This window comes from Pollicipes pollicipes, unplaced genomic scaffold, assembly GCF_011947565.3.
Source record: "Pollicipes pollicipes isolate AB1234 unplaced genomic scaffold, Ppol_2.1 Scaffold_2555;HRSCAF=2994_pilon_pilon_pilon, whole genome shotgun sequence".
NCBI classification, from domain to species: Eukaryota; Metazoa; Arthropoda; class Thecostraca; order Pollicipedomorpha; family Pollicipedidae; genus Pollicipes; species Pollicipes pollicipes.
The window spans coordinates 44,416,170-44,430,378 of NW_023596136.1; the positions used below are offsets into that span (position 1 = coordinate 44,416,170).

A 14,209-nucleotide genomic window follows, 5' to 3' on the forward strand; every position below is an offset into this window, starting at 1 on the left:
ATCAGGTCCGCGCGTGGCACCTCCGGCGGCTGTGTTTGCTCGGAGGCTCACAGTTTACTTCAGTCCGGCCCGTCGCTGAAGCTTTCAAAACAACTGGATTCTCGTTCTGGCAGAGTTTGTACCTGGGACAAGGCTTTCCGTGAGCTTTCCGTTCAGGATGTGAAAACGCTCGTTTGCTCGTTGACTGAGGTTTCTTATGGATAACGTTCGTCACTGGTAACTGTTTTAGTAACGACACAGCTGTGACATCACTTCAAGCCGCCTAACACCGGTAGACATTGGTCCGGCACTGACAGCCGGACCAATCGCAGTGCCAGAGCGCGGGACAGCTTCCAGCTGACTGACCGCATCCAGGGTCGCAGCCACCATGCTCGCGGTCGCATCACGCTGTGGGCGTAGAATGGGTGTGCCACGGGCCATTTCATCCTTAGGGAGGATCGCTGAACTGCGGCACATTGCCGGACGGTGATGACTCCTTCAACTGAGTTCATTATGCCTGACCAGCGCAGTGAAAGCCCGGTGAACGCAGGCCTGATACCGTGAACTCCGATTCCAGTCGAGCCTGCATGCCCAAGGTTACTAACAAGTGCCAGGCTTACCTACCGGCCGTATGGGATCATCGGATCAATGCCCTCAGCTCTATCCCCTTAATTAAATTGATGGCCGTAATGCCCGCGGGGACAGCAGTAGATCCATCAGACGGGTATCGCAGATGGCTCCATCCAGTAGCGGCCGCTATCGGGCTACCGTCGGGCCGGGCCATCGGGCTGCTGTCGGGCCGGGCCATCGGGCTGCTGTCGGGGGCCATCGGGCTGCTGTCGGGCCGGGCCATCGGGCTGCTGTCGGGCCGGGCCATCGGGCTGTCCGTCGGGCCGGCATCGGGCTGCTGTCGGGCCGGCCATCGGGCTGCTGTCGGGCCGGGCCATCGGGCTGCTGTCGGGCCGGGCCATCGGGCTGCTGTCGGGCCGGGCCATCGGGCTGCTGTCGGGCCAGGCCATCGGGCTGCCGTCGGGAGCGGCCATCGGGCTGTCGTCGGGCCGGACCATTGGGCTGCTGTCGGGCCGGGCTGAGTCGGTCCGACCCTTCATGTGGGCCCCTTAGTGGCGGGCCTCGGGCAGCCGTCGGGCCAGGCCACCGGGTCGGGCCATCGGGCTGCCGTCGGGCCGGGCCGAGTCGGTCCGACCCGACGTTTTGATCTCGTCAGCGGCGTGATCCGGCCGTGCGGCGGACGGGGGCGGCAAGCCAACATGATCCATCCGAACCCGCTCGGCGGGGGAGGGGGGTCTCGTTAACTTCGCCTGCATGTGGCGCGTCAATGCGGCGTCTCGAGAACGCGCCGCCCGGTGAACGCTCCCCGGTATGATTAGTAGGCGGGAAGACATGGCTGAGAAGAGACGTAAGCCGTGTACTGCGTCACTCTGATCGTTGCTTATGAATTCTGTGATGGTTCGTAATTTAAGTCAAAGCTGGATATGGTGATACCCGTGCGCTATGTGTTGAAGTTCTCCCCATTCCCTGATTCTATCTCGCCTCCCTCTTTCTCCGGGCCTTTTCAATGCGTTGGAAGCCGACCATCAGCGATGCACATCCCCGGCCAAATGGCAGGCTCCCACATGGATTCTTGTAATCTTGAAATAGTCCTTCATTCGGGCCATCATTTTGGTCAACACAATTCATTTCGGGGGGAGAATTACCCTGCCACCACTACAATTCTATTCTGGAGTTTCTTGGGTGAATAATGCTGCGATATAAATTTTAGGCGTGAGCTGGGACAGCATGGAAATAAAAACGTAGCATAGTAACGTAAATAACATTCAGGTTCCTATCAAGCCCAGGCTGCAATAAACATGTTAGACTGACTTAAATAAATGCCAAATGAAATATAGACGATTTTAACACAAATCGAAGGGTTTCCTGCCAATTAGGAAGGAAGCTAGTGTTTTGTTTTTTCATGTTCAGCAAACTAACTGCTCGAACTGAAACGTGGAACAATTGGCGATCAAAACCGTCAGTGATCTATTGTAACAGTGTTGAAGTATAGCACCTTCACACAGGATGCTTACGAGTATCAGCGTTAATTACAGGTTAAATTAATTTACCCCTTCGTATTAACATATATATAAGTATATAATTATATATATATATATATATATATATATAATATAATGTAATGTTTCAAGATGTGTAACCAAAAGCAGGTGTTTCAAATTTGTGTTGGGTTATGAGCTGAAATAGCCATCCTGAAGAACATCGATGCAATTCAAAGCTCTGCCTTTCTTAAGACCAAAACCCCTCGGGTTTCTGAGCTACACACTCGCGAAGATGTGCACACTATTTCTGGGAAACTATTTCACGATCACCCAGGCATCCATGCCGCCATAATGACGTCATTCTAATCCTACTATTCCATCAGCTATGCGGCAATCAAGACCAAGGAAAAATAGATTGTCGAGTTTGTTCATACCTGACGTTTATGGACACGATTTCCAGATGTAGTGGCCGTTAATTGGCTCTTAATCAATGTTATGCAACGTACGATGACCCAAACTCACTGACGTATTAAGGAGTATTTTTATTAGAAGAGAAATGGCGTTGACTAGAGCAATCTTTTTACTTAAATCATACCATTAATTGAAAGTGAGCTTATCTCATCAGGCCTTACACATGCTTCGATATCTTCAACTGCAGAGCACCCCGTTTAACTAACCTATTGGGCTGTCAACTCACATGGAACTCGCAGCAACATTTCTTTGTTCCTGTCGCGCATCCCCCAGTCGTAGAGGGATCGTACCGACGCATTTCATTATTTTCGGGCGTTTGCTGACTTTTATTTCTGTGCCGTGAGATAAGGAGACCGCGTCGGCAAATTTGTGATGTAAATTTGTTGCTCACAGAGCAACTGCGTCCTTAGAGAAAGTGAGCGATGAACAGAGTGCGTCAAGTACGAAGCTTAAGAACACACACACCGTACACAACATTACAAATAAGTCGACGGCGTTGATGAAATCAGTAGCCAAATCAAGAGTGGCTGCTCCCTGTCTCGATAAAGGCAATCGAGGGTAGTCATAAAGGGCGTCGAGGCATACACCACCAGCCGTTGTGCTCTTTTTTTAGCATAAACTGAAGTGATTTCGGCAATGGAGTGATGGGCATGGTTCCGCAAGTTTTGCTTTTCGGTAGGCCTGTGATGCGTTTCACGCTTGAACGTAAAAGCTTGCTAATAATTTCCATTATACTCGAACAACAATAACGCTCCACACAAACATCACAAACTTTTGCTTCAAAAGCTATGGCAACCATTTTTGCCGCGGAAATTGACTGCATTTCCACCGACCCAAAAATCAATTTTCCGTCCATTTCAATAATACACAGGTGCTTGCCCCAAAACCGTTCTGCAACCCATGCGTCCTTTTAGGACTTGGTTTCGCCACTTTTTCAGATCAGTCGTATTTTTCTACCGCACATTTTGCTTAAGAGGTGTGGTGGCAGCGGGAATGTTTTAACGGCATCTGTTCTTTCTTCGGAACCAGTGTGCCTTCGTTGTATAGAAGCGTGGGGTACATGGAGGCTCATGCAAATGCATACCTCCCTCGTTAGGTTATGATATCTTGAGATCGTGAGTGAGATGATGTCTTGTTTTTAATGCGATTATTCACCTGGTGGTTTGGGGGAATTTTACCTCCATATTTTTAAGACATGAAAACGGGCTTAAAAGCGTTCAACAAAGATACTTGTAGTGAAATAATTCCCCAGCAAGCTTTATATGCCCAATACCCATTGCATTTTCATCCTTCTCATGAATTTGTAAACAACTGCAATATTGACGCGATCAATAAGCGATTACGTTCTGAAACAGCGCACATTCAGAAGTTCCTATTTGAACAGACTGAAGCCCCTGAGAAGAAATATTTTTGTGCTATATATCCAGTTAACAAAAATACACCACCATTACAACACCAAGACACATCGCATTTCTCCCCAAACCGTGTGGTTTCTTTCATTTTAACAGTTACCCGCTTTTTCTGATCCAAGCTGTTTGCAAAATGTTCGCTTCGACATGGGCGAATGTGTGCAGTCCCTTATTTGCTCCATTTTTAAGTCGACACGTCTAGAACAATCTATTAACAAAAAGCGAAAGGCTTGGCATATAGAACGGTGTCATGGCAGTCAGAGCTGGCGTAGATTGCTTCCAACCGCACTACTTACGCCACTGAAACGTGGTTTGTAAAAGGTGCAAACTCTTCAACACAAAGCCCTATATTGAAAAGTGCCTTTCATGCCGACCCGGACTCGTGCTTGACGCCACGTTTTGCTCACTGTTTGCGTCACGTACAGGTCGACAGCGAGTGGCCCATTTGCGCGGTACACTCCGGCCGTATGTATCAGGGCGGGCGTGGCTGGGCGTCGTTCGGTTTCAGATAACATCCATCTGGAGGCGCAGCTGGCCGCACGACGCGACCGACGCGGCGTTTTTAGCGGCGCCACACCGTCCGCCGCCACTTCATGCCCTGGCGGCGGTGTCATCGGCGGAATTGTGACACCACGCCGGCGGGCGACACGAGCGGCGGCCGCCTACGTCGCGGCCCAGGAGGCGGTCGTAAATTGTCGGCAGGGCGGCAGATGTCGGCACCAATTTACCTCAAAGTCCGAGGCGGGGCGCCATAGCTGGGCGGTGGTGACCGATCGGCGCTGGCCGCCAATAGTGCCTGGGGCGGCGGCGGCACGTCGCAGGCGGGCCGTTCGTCTGAGCGCAGCTGCCGGCTGCAATGACGTGTGAGATAGCCGCCCGTGGCCGCCGACGGCCGACCGCTGCTCTCTATCAACGCCGAACCCATCGCTAGGTCTGAGGATGACCAGCGCCAGCACTGGCGGCCAGGGTTCATTGGCGTTGTAACCCATGCTCCTCTGCTCTGGGTGCTCTCCGACGCCGCCTGTGCTGGATCACATGGTTGGGGCTACATCCTCTCAGTCTCCTCTGACAGGCCTTATTCTGACTGAAACCGCGGTGCAAGTATCAGAACACACCTTTCGCGGCGATTTGTGTTTTTAAATATTACATCTCGTCAGCGATGAATCCTCGCAAAACACGCGCAAATTAAAACGTAGCAATCAAGCTGCTTTGATGCAATCCGCCCGCAAATTGGAACGCCAAAATGATGGCAGCCCGAGGACTGCTTGTTTTTCTGATGACGTCCGCCTGACTTCAAAGGCTACACAACTGCGCAGTGGATTCTGCCCGCCGGCAACCCCAGTCGCCGGCTGAATACGACGCAGCAGCCGTCTGGTCTTGGCCAACGCGGGCCGCCGCGGTGGAGAATGTCGGCCGGCCTTGGCCACGGCCGACGCTCTCCGTTGCCACTGCTGGCACTCTTCGTTGCCACGGCCGGCACTCCGCCGCCACGATCGGCACCCCGCTGCCACGGCCGGGACTTCCTCCTGCCACGACCGGCACTCGTCGCTGATACGCCCGCACTTCCCGCTGATACGGCCCGTCCTCACCGCTGATAGGCCCGTAACTCCCCGCTGATACGGCCGGCACTCACCGCTGATACCGTCGGCACTTCTCGCTGATGCGGCCGACACTCCGCGCTGATACCGTCGGCACTCCCCGCTGATGTGGCCGACACTCCGCGCTGATACGGCCGGCACTCGCCGCTGATACGGCCGCCCTCACCGCTGATACGGCCCGCACTTCCCGCTGCCACGGCCCGCCCGAGCACATTTTTATTTCCATACCTGGCGGTGCTGGCGCGGCCGCCGGCCACCATATGCAGTTTGCCATGTGACGAGATAACGCGGAGATGGCGTGCAAGCCCGGCCGACGGCTGCAGCCATCCCTCGCCATGTCATTAGCTGGAATGGGTGGCGACGGCGGGCTCCATCCAGCCTGTATGCATCAAATGACGGTGCACGGAACTCCACCCGTTCTGCATATGTAAAGCCCCGCTGGTGGGAGCTCAAGCTAGTCAATATCTTGCAATCTTCCTTCTTGGTACAAATGGTCAGCCTGGGTCGGTCAAAGCCCGCGGTTTGGAGCTCCACTTGGACTAACGACTATCTTGTTCACATAGCTATCTTCTTCAATCGAACTTGCCTTCCGTGTCTTCATCCCGTCACCTCCCAAAATCACACACATTTAAGTTGTTTCAGGGAAAGGGTCATTGCAAAAGCGTGACTTCGTTAGGAAGTTGTTTGAATTGCAATGAGCTGGTGTCACTCTCATGACGATACTTGCGATAATGCCATCCTCCTCGTGCAGCTATGTCATCTATGCGTTGAATACCATGCATTTTTTACGAGCCTGGCCTATCTGACGGCTATCGAGATGGAGGCAATATCAGCTTAAATATTAAAGCTCGCATTCATTAAACCCACGCGACTGCTTCATAATTAAACAAAGCGACTGATTTATGTATCAGTGGTGATGCAAGCGCCATTCAGAGCCAAGCCTGAGTAGCGCCGGGTGGTGTACTGCTCAAACGAATGTCAGCATGAATTTTGAAGCGCACATCACACTTCAGCTTGCAGGTACAGCAGTCGTATACCATACCAGCAATATCACTCCTGATAAACGAAGCCAGCGCAGCACAGTAAGTAGTCTGTGCTGGCTGGGGCTCTCTCTGAATGCCGATATGTTTTTTCCCGAATGAATGCCAAATGACGCGGTAAGCGACACCAGACGTTGCATGGCTGTAGGCGATTGAATGGCTGATCATTTCATACAAAAAGCTTGGATGTAACTCGCAAGGTCAATGGACTATGGCAGCAATATCACACTTGACAAACAACGCCAGCGGAGCACATGCAATGGCATGGTGGTGGCATGGGGTGACCCTCTGGCGAGCTCTGCTCTCGCGCACCGGTAGGCTGCTCATATTCATCCGTGCAGCTGTCAGCGTGTCGGCGGAACCGCGGCGTCAGGTGCAACGTACTACGTTCTGCTCACGCTGGCTAACGCTCTTCTAGATGAGGCGCCTTTTTGACCAGCTGCGTAGCGTCCTCACACTGTCAGATAATTGGACATGAGGAGTACGAGCAGCTCCCACCATCACTTTTCCACCCCGAAGCTTCAGCTCTGGGCGGATGTCGTCACGTCGACCAGCATGGCGTCGCAGAGCCTCACTGCAGTTGACACATTCACGCTCCACTTTATGGGATGCGTCATCGTCTTCTGCCTCATTAGCTGCGTCACCGCCTGCGGGCGGCTCTGCGTTCTCCTGGGTTTCCGCTCTCGGGCGCGATGGGTGTCCTTCCTGCCCTCGTCCCAGGGGGACCGCTGGGTCGTATTTGCGGTGCTCGGGGCGAGCGGCCGGGCGACCTTCGCTCGGGCCACCATCGTCGACAAATGATGTGACAGCGAACGGGGCCACGGGGGAGGGGAAGGAAAGCGGGGCAATCGATGCCGCCAGCGGTGGCGGAAAGTCGCCGCCACCGACCCGTCTTTGTGGCAATGTCGTGATTGATCACACGCCGGACAGGCCGGCGGGCCACCAATGGTCGCCCGGTCACCGCCTTGGAGGGCGTAAAAACGCCGCCGGCGCGAACAGGCCCGCGGGTGTGCTGTCGCAACGCGGCCGGCGCGGGCAGATCTGCGGGGGTGCGCTGTCGTCACGCGGCCGGCACGGGCAGATCCACAGGGTGCGCTGCCGTCACGCGGCCGGCGCGGGCAGATCCACAGGGTGTGCTGTCGTCACAGCGGCAGGCGCGGGCAGATCCACAGGGTGCGCTGTCGTCACGCGGCCGGCGACGGGCAGATCCACAGGGTGCGCTGTCGTCACGCGGCCGGCGCGAGCAGGCCCGCGGGGTGTGCCTGTCGTCACGCGGGCCGGCACGAGCAGGTCCGCGGGGTGCGCTTGTCGTCACGCTGTCGTCGGCTGTCGGCCGTCACCGGCGCGCTGGTGAAAATGGAGGCTGCCGAAGAGCGCGCTGTCGCCAGCCGTCAGGACCGGCGTCCGCTGGTGACGGCTGTCGTCAGGACCAGCGTCCACTGGTGACGGCTGTCGTCAGGACCAGCGTCCGCTGGTGATGGGGCGTTCGCTGGTGATGGCTGTCGCTTGGACCAGCGCCTGCTGGTGGACGGCTGTCGGCCGGGCCAGCGTACGCTGGTGACGGCTGTCATCCGGACCAGCGCCCGCTAGTGACGGCTGCCGCCACCGAACTCCGGCACCCTGCCGCGCACAGGCACCAGCACTTGAAGCGTGTTTGGACGGTCAATACTAAAGCTTGTTTTTCGCGCTGAAATCGCGCCAGAAATATGACTTAGGCTCGCTGTGAATGAATGGAGGCATGCCTTTCGCCTCAGAGTTTCAAAAAGCCCTGTCGCTGCGTTATGTGGTCAGGGAGCCGTGCTGTAGAAGCCAATCTCCTGGAAGCTGTGAGCACGGCTACGGAGTATGAATTTCCGGCTTGGCACAATGGCAGCACGCCCTGCTGGCACTGCCACTCAAGCTACGCCCCGCCGAGTGCAACAAAGTTTGGTCTCCTTCTCTCCTGCATCCCGAGTCTGCTAAAGTTTCCTGCACTGTGCTCACCTGCATGCAAAGTACCCCTTCCCCGGCGAAGTTCGCCGAACACACACGAAAATACGAACGTGGCGTCCGGTGTGCTGGCGCCCGAGTGTTTCCCACGCGCGACTCAGTGCTTGATGTGGCACGAAAGTCTCGATGTAAACTAAAACGGCACCCATTCCAAACGCTAACTCTTCACGATGTTATGCTGGTGTTGAGCTGTGCGAGTTTACATGTTGTGTTGCATATTGTTTGTTTCCGTACTGAATAAGTTGCATTGGCAATACGCGTACATATCCACGCTTTTAAAACGTCCATTGATAAACATCGTAGGTCAAGGCTGTCTGACATTGTCTTGTATTTCAATACGGGGTGCTGGTTTGTTTGGAAATGAGGTAGATTTGTGTATTTTTATTTATGTTTTGCCATGTGTATGTTAATATTACGTGTTGAAACCCAAAGCTTTCAAAAGACGCGGTCAGTATGGCCCCTCCTACCGCTCCTACGTCCCCCTGCACATACCCAGTTCTGATAATAAAGTCAAGTTATCATTGTGGTCGCCGGCGAGTCTTCGCCTGGTCGGAGAATGGCTCACCAACACCGCCACGCCGCCGGGCCCTGACACCGGGCTGCCGGCTGCGAGGCCTGACGCCGTCCGCTTGCTGTGTTTCAGTGCCGCCGCAGCAGCCGCGGCTCTTCAACGAACCGGCGGCATGATCTCCTCCACGGCCGGCCCCTATAAGGAGGGTGACACAGCTCGGCTCATCTGCGAGGTCAGGGAGGTAGGCACCGTCCGAGTTCAGCGGAGGAAGGTCACCGTCCGTGTGCACCTCCCATCACGCTGGTGCTTTGTTTTTGTTTTGCGCGTTAAGGACTGCACGGACTGGGTAAATCCATGACAACCATGTGGAGTGGGTAATATGCTAGATTGAATGCAGAGTTCGAACTCAATTATGTTATGGGTACAGGTATGGCGAAATACGTTTATGACTTTTTGTGGGTTGCTCAATGCACACTACATAATATTACTGCGTCCCTCTTAGTCACAGTTGGCTTCATTCGCACTACTTGTGCAGCTGCCAAAGTAACAGTCAGCTGGTGTATGCATCTTTCTGAAACACTAATTAACAGCACTTAGGTGAGTTATAACTCAAGTGCTGAAAAACAGGCGCCAGATGGGTAACGGGTGATTGGGAATGAAAAGCGTTCGGGTTTGGACACAGCCCTTAGTCATCGCCACGCATATGGATGTATGTTGGACATGATATCAACCCTTGTTGCTGTAACGGTAGCAGCTACTCAGGCTCACCGCCTGAAATGGCTGTGGTTGTCGCCCCTGGCCCCCTCCTCCCATCCCCCTGCCTTTTCCGTTGTCTCTCGTTCCGTGCTGCCTCTCTATCTAACCATCGCTCTTCTCCTCCCTCCTCCATCACGTATCCCTTTCCAGTTGTCGTGCGCCAGCCAGCTGTTTTCAACTTGGGGTTGGATTGATGGCTGCGGCGCATTCGGAAGGTTTGGCAGAGACCGACGCGCTTTTTAGCGCCGAAATTGTCCTCGCGACTGCAGCGGAAAAATACGTCTGGGGCGCGGCGGGCGCGACCGATGGCGAGAGAAGTGGTGTTATTGATAAATGCCCGGCGCCGCGCTGCCTTGATGGATGCCCGATGGCGGGATCAAAACATGGCGGCGAGCGCAGCAGCTGCGGATGGCATTCGGGCAGGCGGCACAACACATACATAGGACAACAATAAAACCTTGCAGCGGCCCATTTGATTCCGCGCGTCCGCCGAGGCCGTCTTTTTACGAGTGACATCTCCATGAACATACAAATCAATAATGATATGCGTCCAGTGCACCATTCCCTGTGCACCATCTGATTTTGAATGAAATATGGTGTGTTATTTTTATTGGCTATTTTTGGTCGATTGCTGATATTGGAAAGCTATGTTTACTGCTAGGTGTAAAGACAAACACGCGGACTGGAGACGGAGACGAAACCGCAGGCCGGTTCTCTATTGTTCTCAAACAGCACAATCAAAAGCCGTTAACACCAAACTATAGTTGGTGTTGCTAATGACAACAGTAGGAGACGTTGACCGAAACCGCTCCGGACTATTTATACCTACAACCTGACAAGGACGGAATGTCCATTTACCGCGATGCCAACCAGCTGCAACGGCGAACGAGCGCCCGCGGCGTACCGGGCCTTCCGTTGAATGGACAGAGGCATTCGCGAGAGAGTGACCACTCTCCAAGCTTTTTCTCCAAAGAGAAGTTATCATCGAACGCACCCTTCAGTCAGCTCGACCTTGAACCACCTCGTCACGCAATAATCAGCGACCGGAGGCTGGCGCCGCTGCTCGCTGAAAAGCACGGCGAACGGCCTCGATGGGAAAAATGTCATGCTTCGGCCAGTTCAGACGTGTTTGCGTGTGCATGTGTGTGTGTGTGTGTGTGTGTGTGTGTGTGTGTGTGTGTGTGGTGTGTGTGTGTGTGTGTGTGTGTGTGTGTGTGTGCGTGTGTGTGTGTGTGCGTGTGTGCGTGTGTGCGTGTGTGTGTGTGTGCGTGTGTGCGTGTGTGCGTGTGCGTGTGCGTGTGCGTGTGCGTGTGCGTGTGAGTGCGTGGTGTGTGTGTGTGTGGTGATCTGAGAAACCCCAGTCGTTATGAGAAAGGCTTGCTTAGAAAATGAGCGCTACCAATTTGACCAAGTCATACAGTGAGTTAGTCGTTGACCTAGGTTCGATTCAAACTTTTCACCCCTTATAACCAGTAATCACACCATAATCATGTGGTTTGATCATATCATATCAATCATCATCATTGTTCTTGGCTCATACATAGCATCAATCGCTTTGATCACTTGCAAGTGTTACGGGTTCGGTGTTTTTCATACACAATATTTTCGATCGTAACTGACAGTTGGCATATGAACCCACCCATTCGTTGTCAAGTTTAACCATAAACTCCCTGACTCACTGCTACATCGACTCGAAACTCTATATATGATCATTATGCCCTATTTCCTGAAAAAATGAATGCCTTAAGTATTACTGGAAGTAGAGATAGCAAGAGGACAAATTTCGCCTTCTTTCATTTCTTCGAAGCGTGCTTCCCAGAGAATGTCATTCTGCAATAAGCTACATAACACGTGCCAATGCAATAAACAAAATATTACACAGCCAGTGAATATGACTTTATCCTCGTGTCCCATAGTTACGGATGTTGCAGTTTCATATCACATACGTTTACACAAGCACTGCGGGGCGATAGCCCAATGGACACTGCACTGTTGCATTAAACGACGCGTTAGGAGCCGAGGTTGTCATGAAAGATATATTGGTACTACGTCCGGGGGCGATTTACGCATCAATCCCAGTAAGCCGTGGTATTTTAGTCTTGAGCTGCATATCAAATTATGTTATCGCGACGCTCGTTTTACATGCTATAAATGTATTCTCTCTCAAATGCTGCATGAGATCCGACCAGGGGTTCGCTGGACCTGCTAATGGCTTCCCTGTGGCAAGTGATCCAACAGAGCAAGTTGGGCAGTGTGGGGATAGCTCCTCTGCCATTTCGCGTGCTTTATGGTTTGGAAAGCCTCCACATCTTTTCACCATGTTATGTAAGTTCATGATCAAACCATTTTTGATGGTATGGGCTGCAATGGCAATGCGTGATCTTCTTCAGATTATTTCAATGATGAGCTCTCGCTGTGACGTTCAGCCACACTCCTTCAGACACTCCTGACAGTTTGATGTAATCCAGCTTAAGTGATAATAAATGTAAATATACTAGGCCATCTGGAAACGACGTCCTGAATGTATTCAAAACTACGACGAAAACAACAAAAAGTTGTGAGAACAAAACAGTTTTTCATGCAGCGATAACAGGCATTTTGAGCAACCAGGTCATGCAACATTGACAGACATGTCAGAATGCAGTTTGTTGGTCAAAGTGGTTTTGGTCCCTTTGAAAATGTTGCGTCCGAATTTGATTGGGTGTTTTGGTTGAGATCCGCTCAAGCCCTTGACTGAATCATAACATGTCAATATGTCCTTCTGGGATGGTGTGGACTATAGCAAATAAACAAGAAAAACCCCATCAATGGGAAGAACGTGTCTGAAATGTATTTTCAAGCTGTATGATAGGTCCCTTTGTCGTTTAAGTCTTATGACGCTCAGGCTAAAAATTGTAGAAAAATGCAACTTTGACCTGGATTGATCTCGGATGACTGGGTTATTAGAAAATACACAAGACGCCTTGATTTTAGTCATTCAAATGTAAAAGTTTTGAATGTGCGAAGCTATTGCCACGGTATTTCGGGTCACAATCATTTATCGGATGACCAGCCAGGGTCGCTGAGTCCATACACATCCATATCGGCAACACCCATCTTCAATTACCAGCAGACGTGTGGAATCAAAAGAGGAGCATCAGCTGTAACATAATGCAGACTCGCAGGCAAATTGGACAACTTATGTGAACTGGGCAAGTAACGCGCAATCCAACATTCAGTGGGCAAGTCCCTAGAATGCAGATAAGACTGCATGGCGATGAGCTTGTAGTTCAGCAGGCCTTACACTGTATCCCCTAGACGTTATTTGCAAACCCATTGCAGTTGTGCTATGTCATGAATAAATACATGGAATTAAACACACAATTATGTGGTTTACCTGCAGCCCCACGTCCGTCAGCAACCAACTGAAATGATATCCTACGACGGTGCCCAGCACGCCTTCCAATTAATTTTTATGACGGGACATGCCACTTTGAAATACAGGCAAACCTCTAAAAAATAATAATTTGATCCTACTAATAACCCTGTGTTTGTGTTATTATGCAAAACGGTAGTTGTAGGAAATGATGTTGAAAACTCTTGTTCTTACGATGAGGTAGCATGCTAGGCGTGTCGGTTTCCGCTGCGGGGAAACTCGAGCTGCAGTGCGTTTTAGGTATGTACCTGAGGCGTTGCATTCGCGTTAGTTACGCTAATAAGGCTCTAATCTACACACAACCTATCTTATCTGGCTTCCTATGATTATTGGAGTTGTTAATGAAGTCTTGAAGCTAGGTGTGAGGATCCCAGTTGAGCCAAACCTTGCAGATCGGTGGGTTCTGCGGAAGCAATTTGCGCCTTTATGTTTAAGTTGTCATTGTTCGAAAAAATGGGTGCATGTTTGGCTTAGAATGATTATTTATAAATTACAATCAATGAAATCGTCTCGCAGCGCAAAATCGAACAAGCTCACACGAACCGGTATGTCGTTTGAAATCGCCTCATGAAGTGGCCACGTACCCGGAATGCATAAGATAGTCAAATAAGGTCTGATCACTCTGCGTCACCGTTTCAACGTTGTTTTCTCAGTGTTCGCTACCACCAATTTGATCAAATATGTAGTTGCCTCGGTTGCTTTGTTTTGTGACGGCTCTTTTTTACAAAACGCACGCGCCCAGCAGCCGAAATCATGCTTTGTTTTTTCGTCGTAGGAGTTGTCGTTAAACCATACCCTGGCCGCTTAAACATGTGGGTTTAGTTTAGTGCGAGGCACATTGCTCGTCCTTGCCGACCACGTTTGCGACATACCCGTTTCTAATGTAGGGGTATCAGGTACTGTGGTGGGATCCATCAAACACTGAATAAATCGCGAGGTGAACTGAATTATCTAAGCACTGCATTTCCGTGATTTATGTAATTTTTTTTT

General features: G+C 51.7%; 2 protein-coding genes across 2 annotated transcripts in view; both read left to right on the plus strand.

Moving 5' to 3' along the window:
* Positions 1-9,224, plus strand: part of LOC119101687 (uncharacterized) — a 49,188-nt gene extending 39,964 nt beyond the window's left edge. The window contains exon 4 of the mRNA XM_037225107.1: positions 9,181-9,224. Within this exon, the coding sequence (XP_037081002.1) occupies positions 9,181-9,224 (44 nt within the window). The remainder of the gene's footprint in view (positions 1-9,180) is intronic.
* A 187-nt stretch (positions 9,225-9,411) lies between these two features.
* Positions 9,412-14,209, plus strand: part of LOC119101698 (synaptogenesis protein syg-2-like) — an 83,149-nt gene continuing 78,351 nt past the window's right edge. The window contains exon 1 of the mRNA XM_037225116.1: positions 9,412-9,418. Coding sequence (XP_037081011.1) covers positions 9,412-9,418 — 7 coding nt within the window. The remainder of the gene's footprint in view (positions 9,419-14,209) is intronic.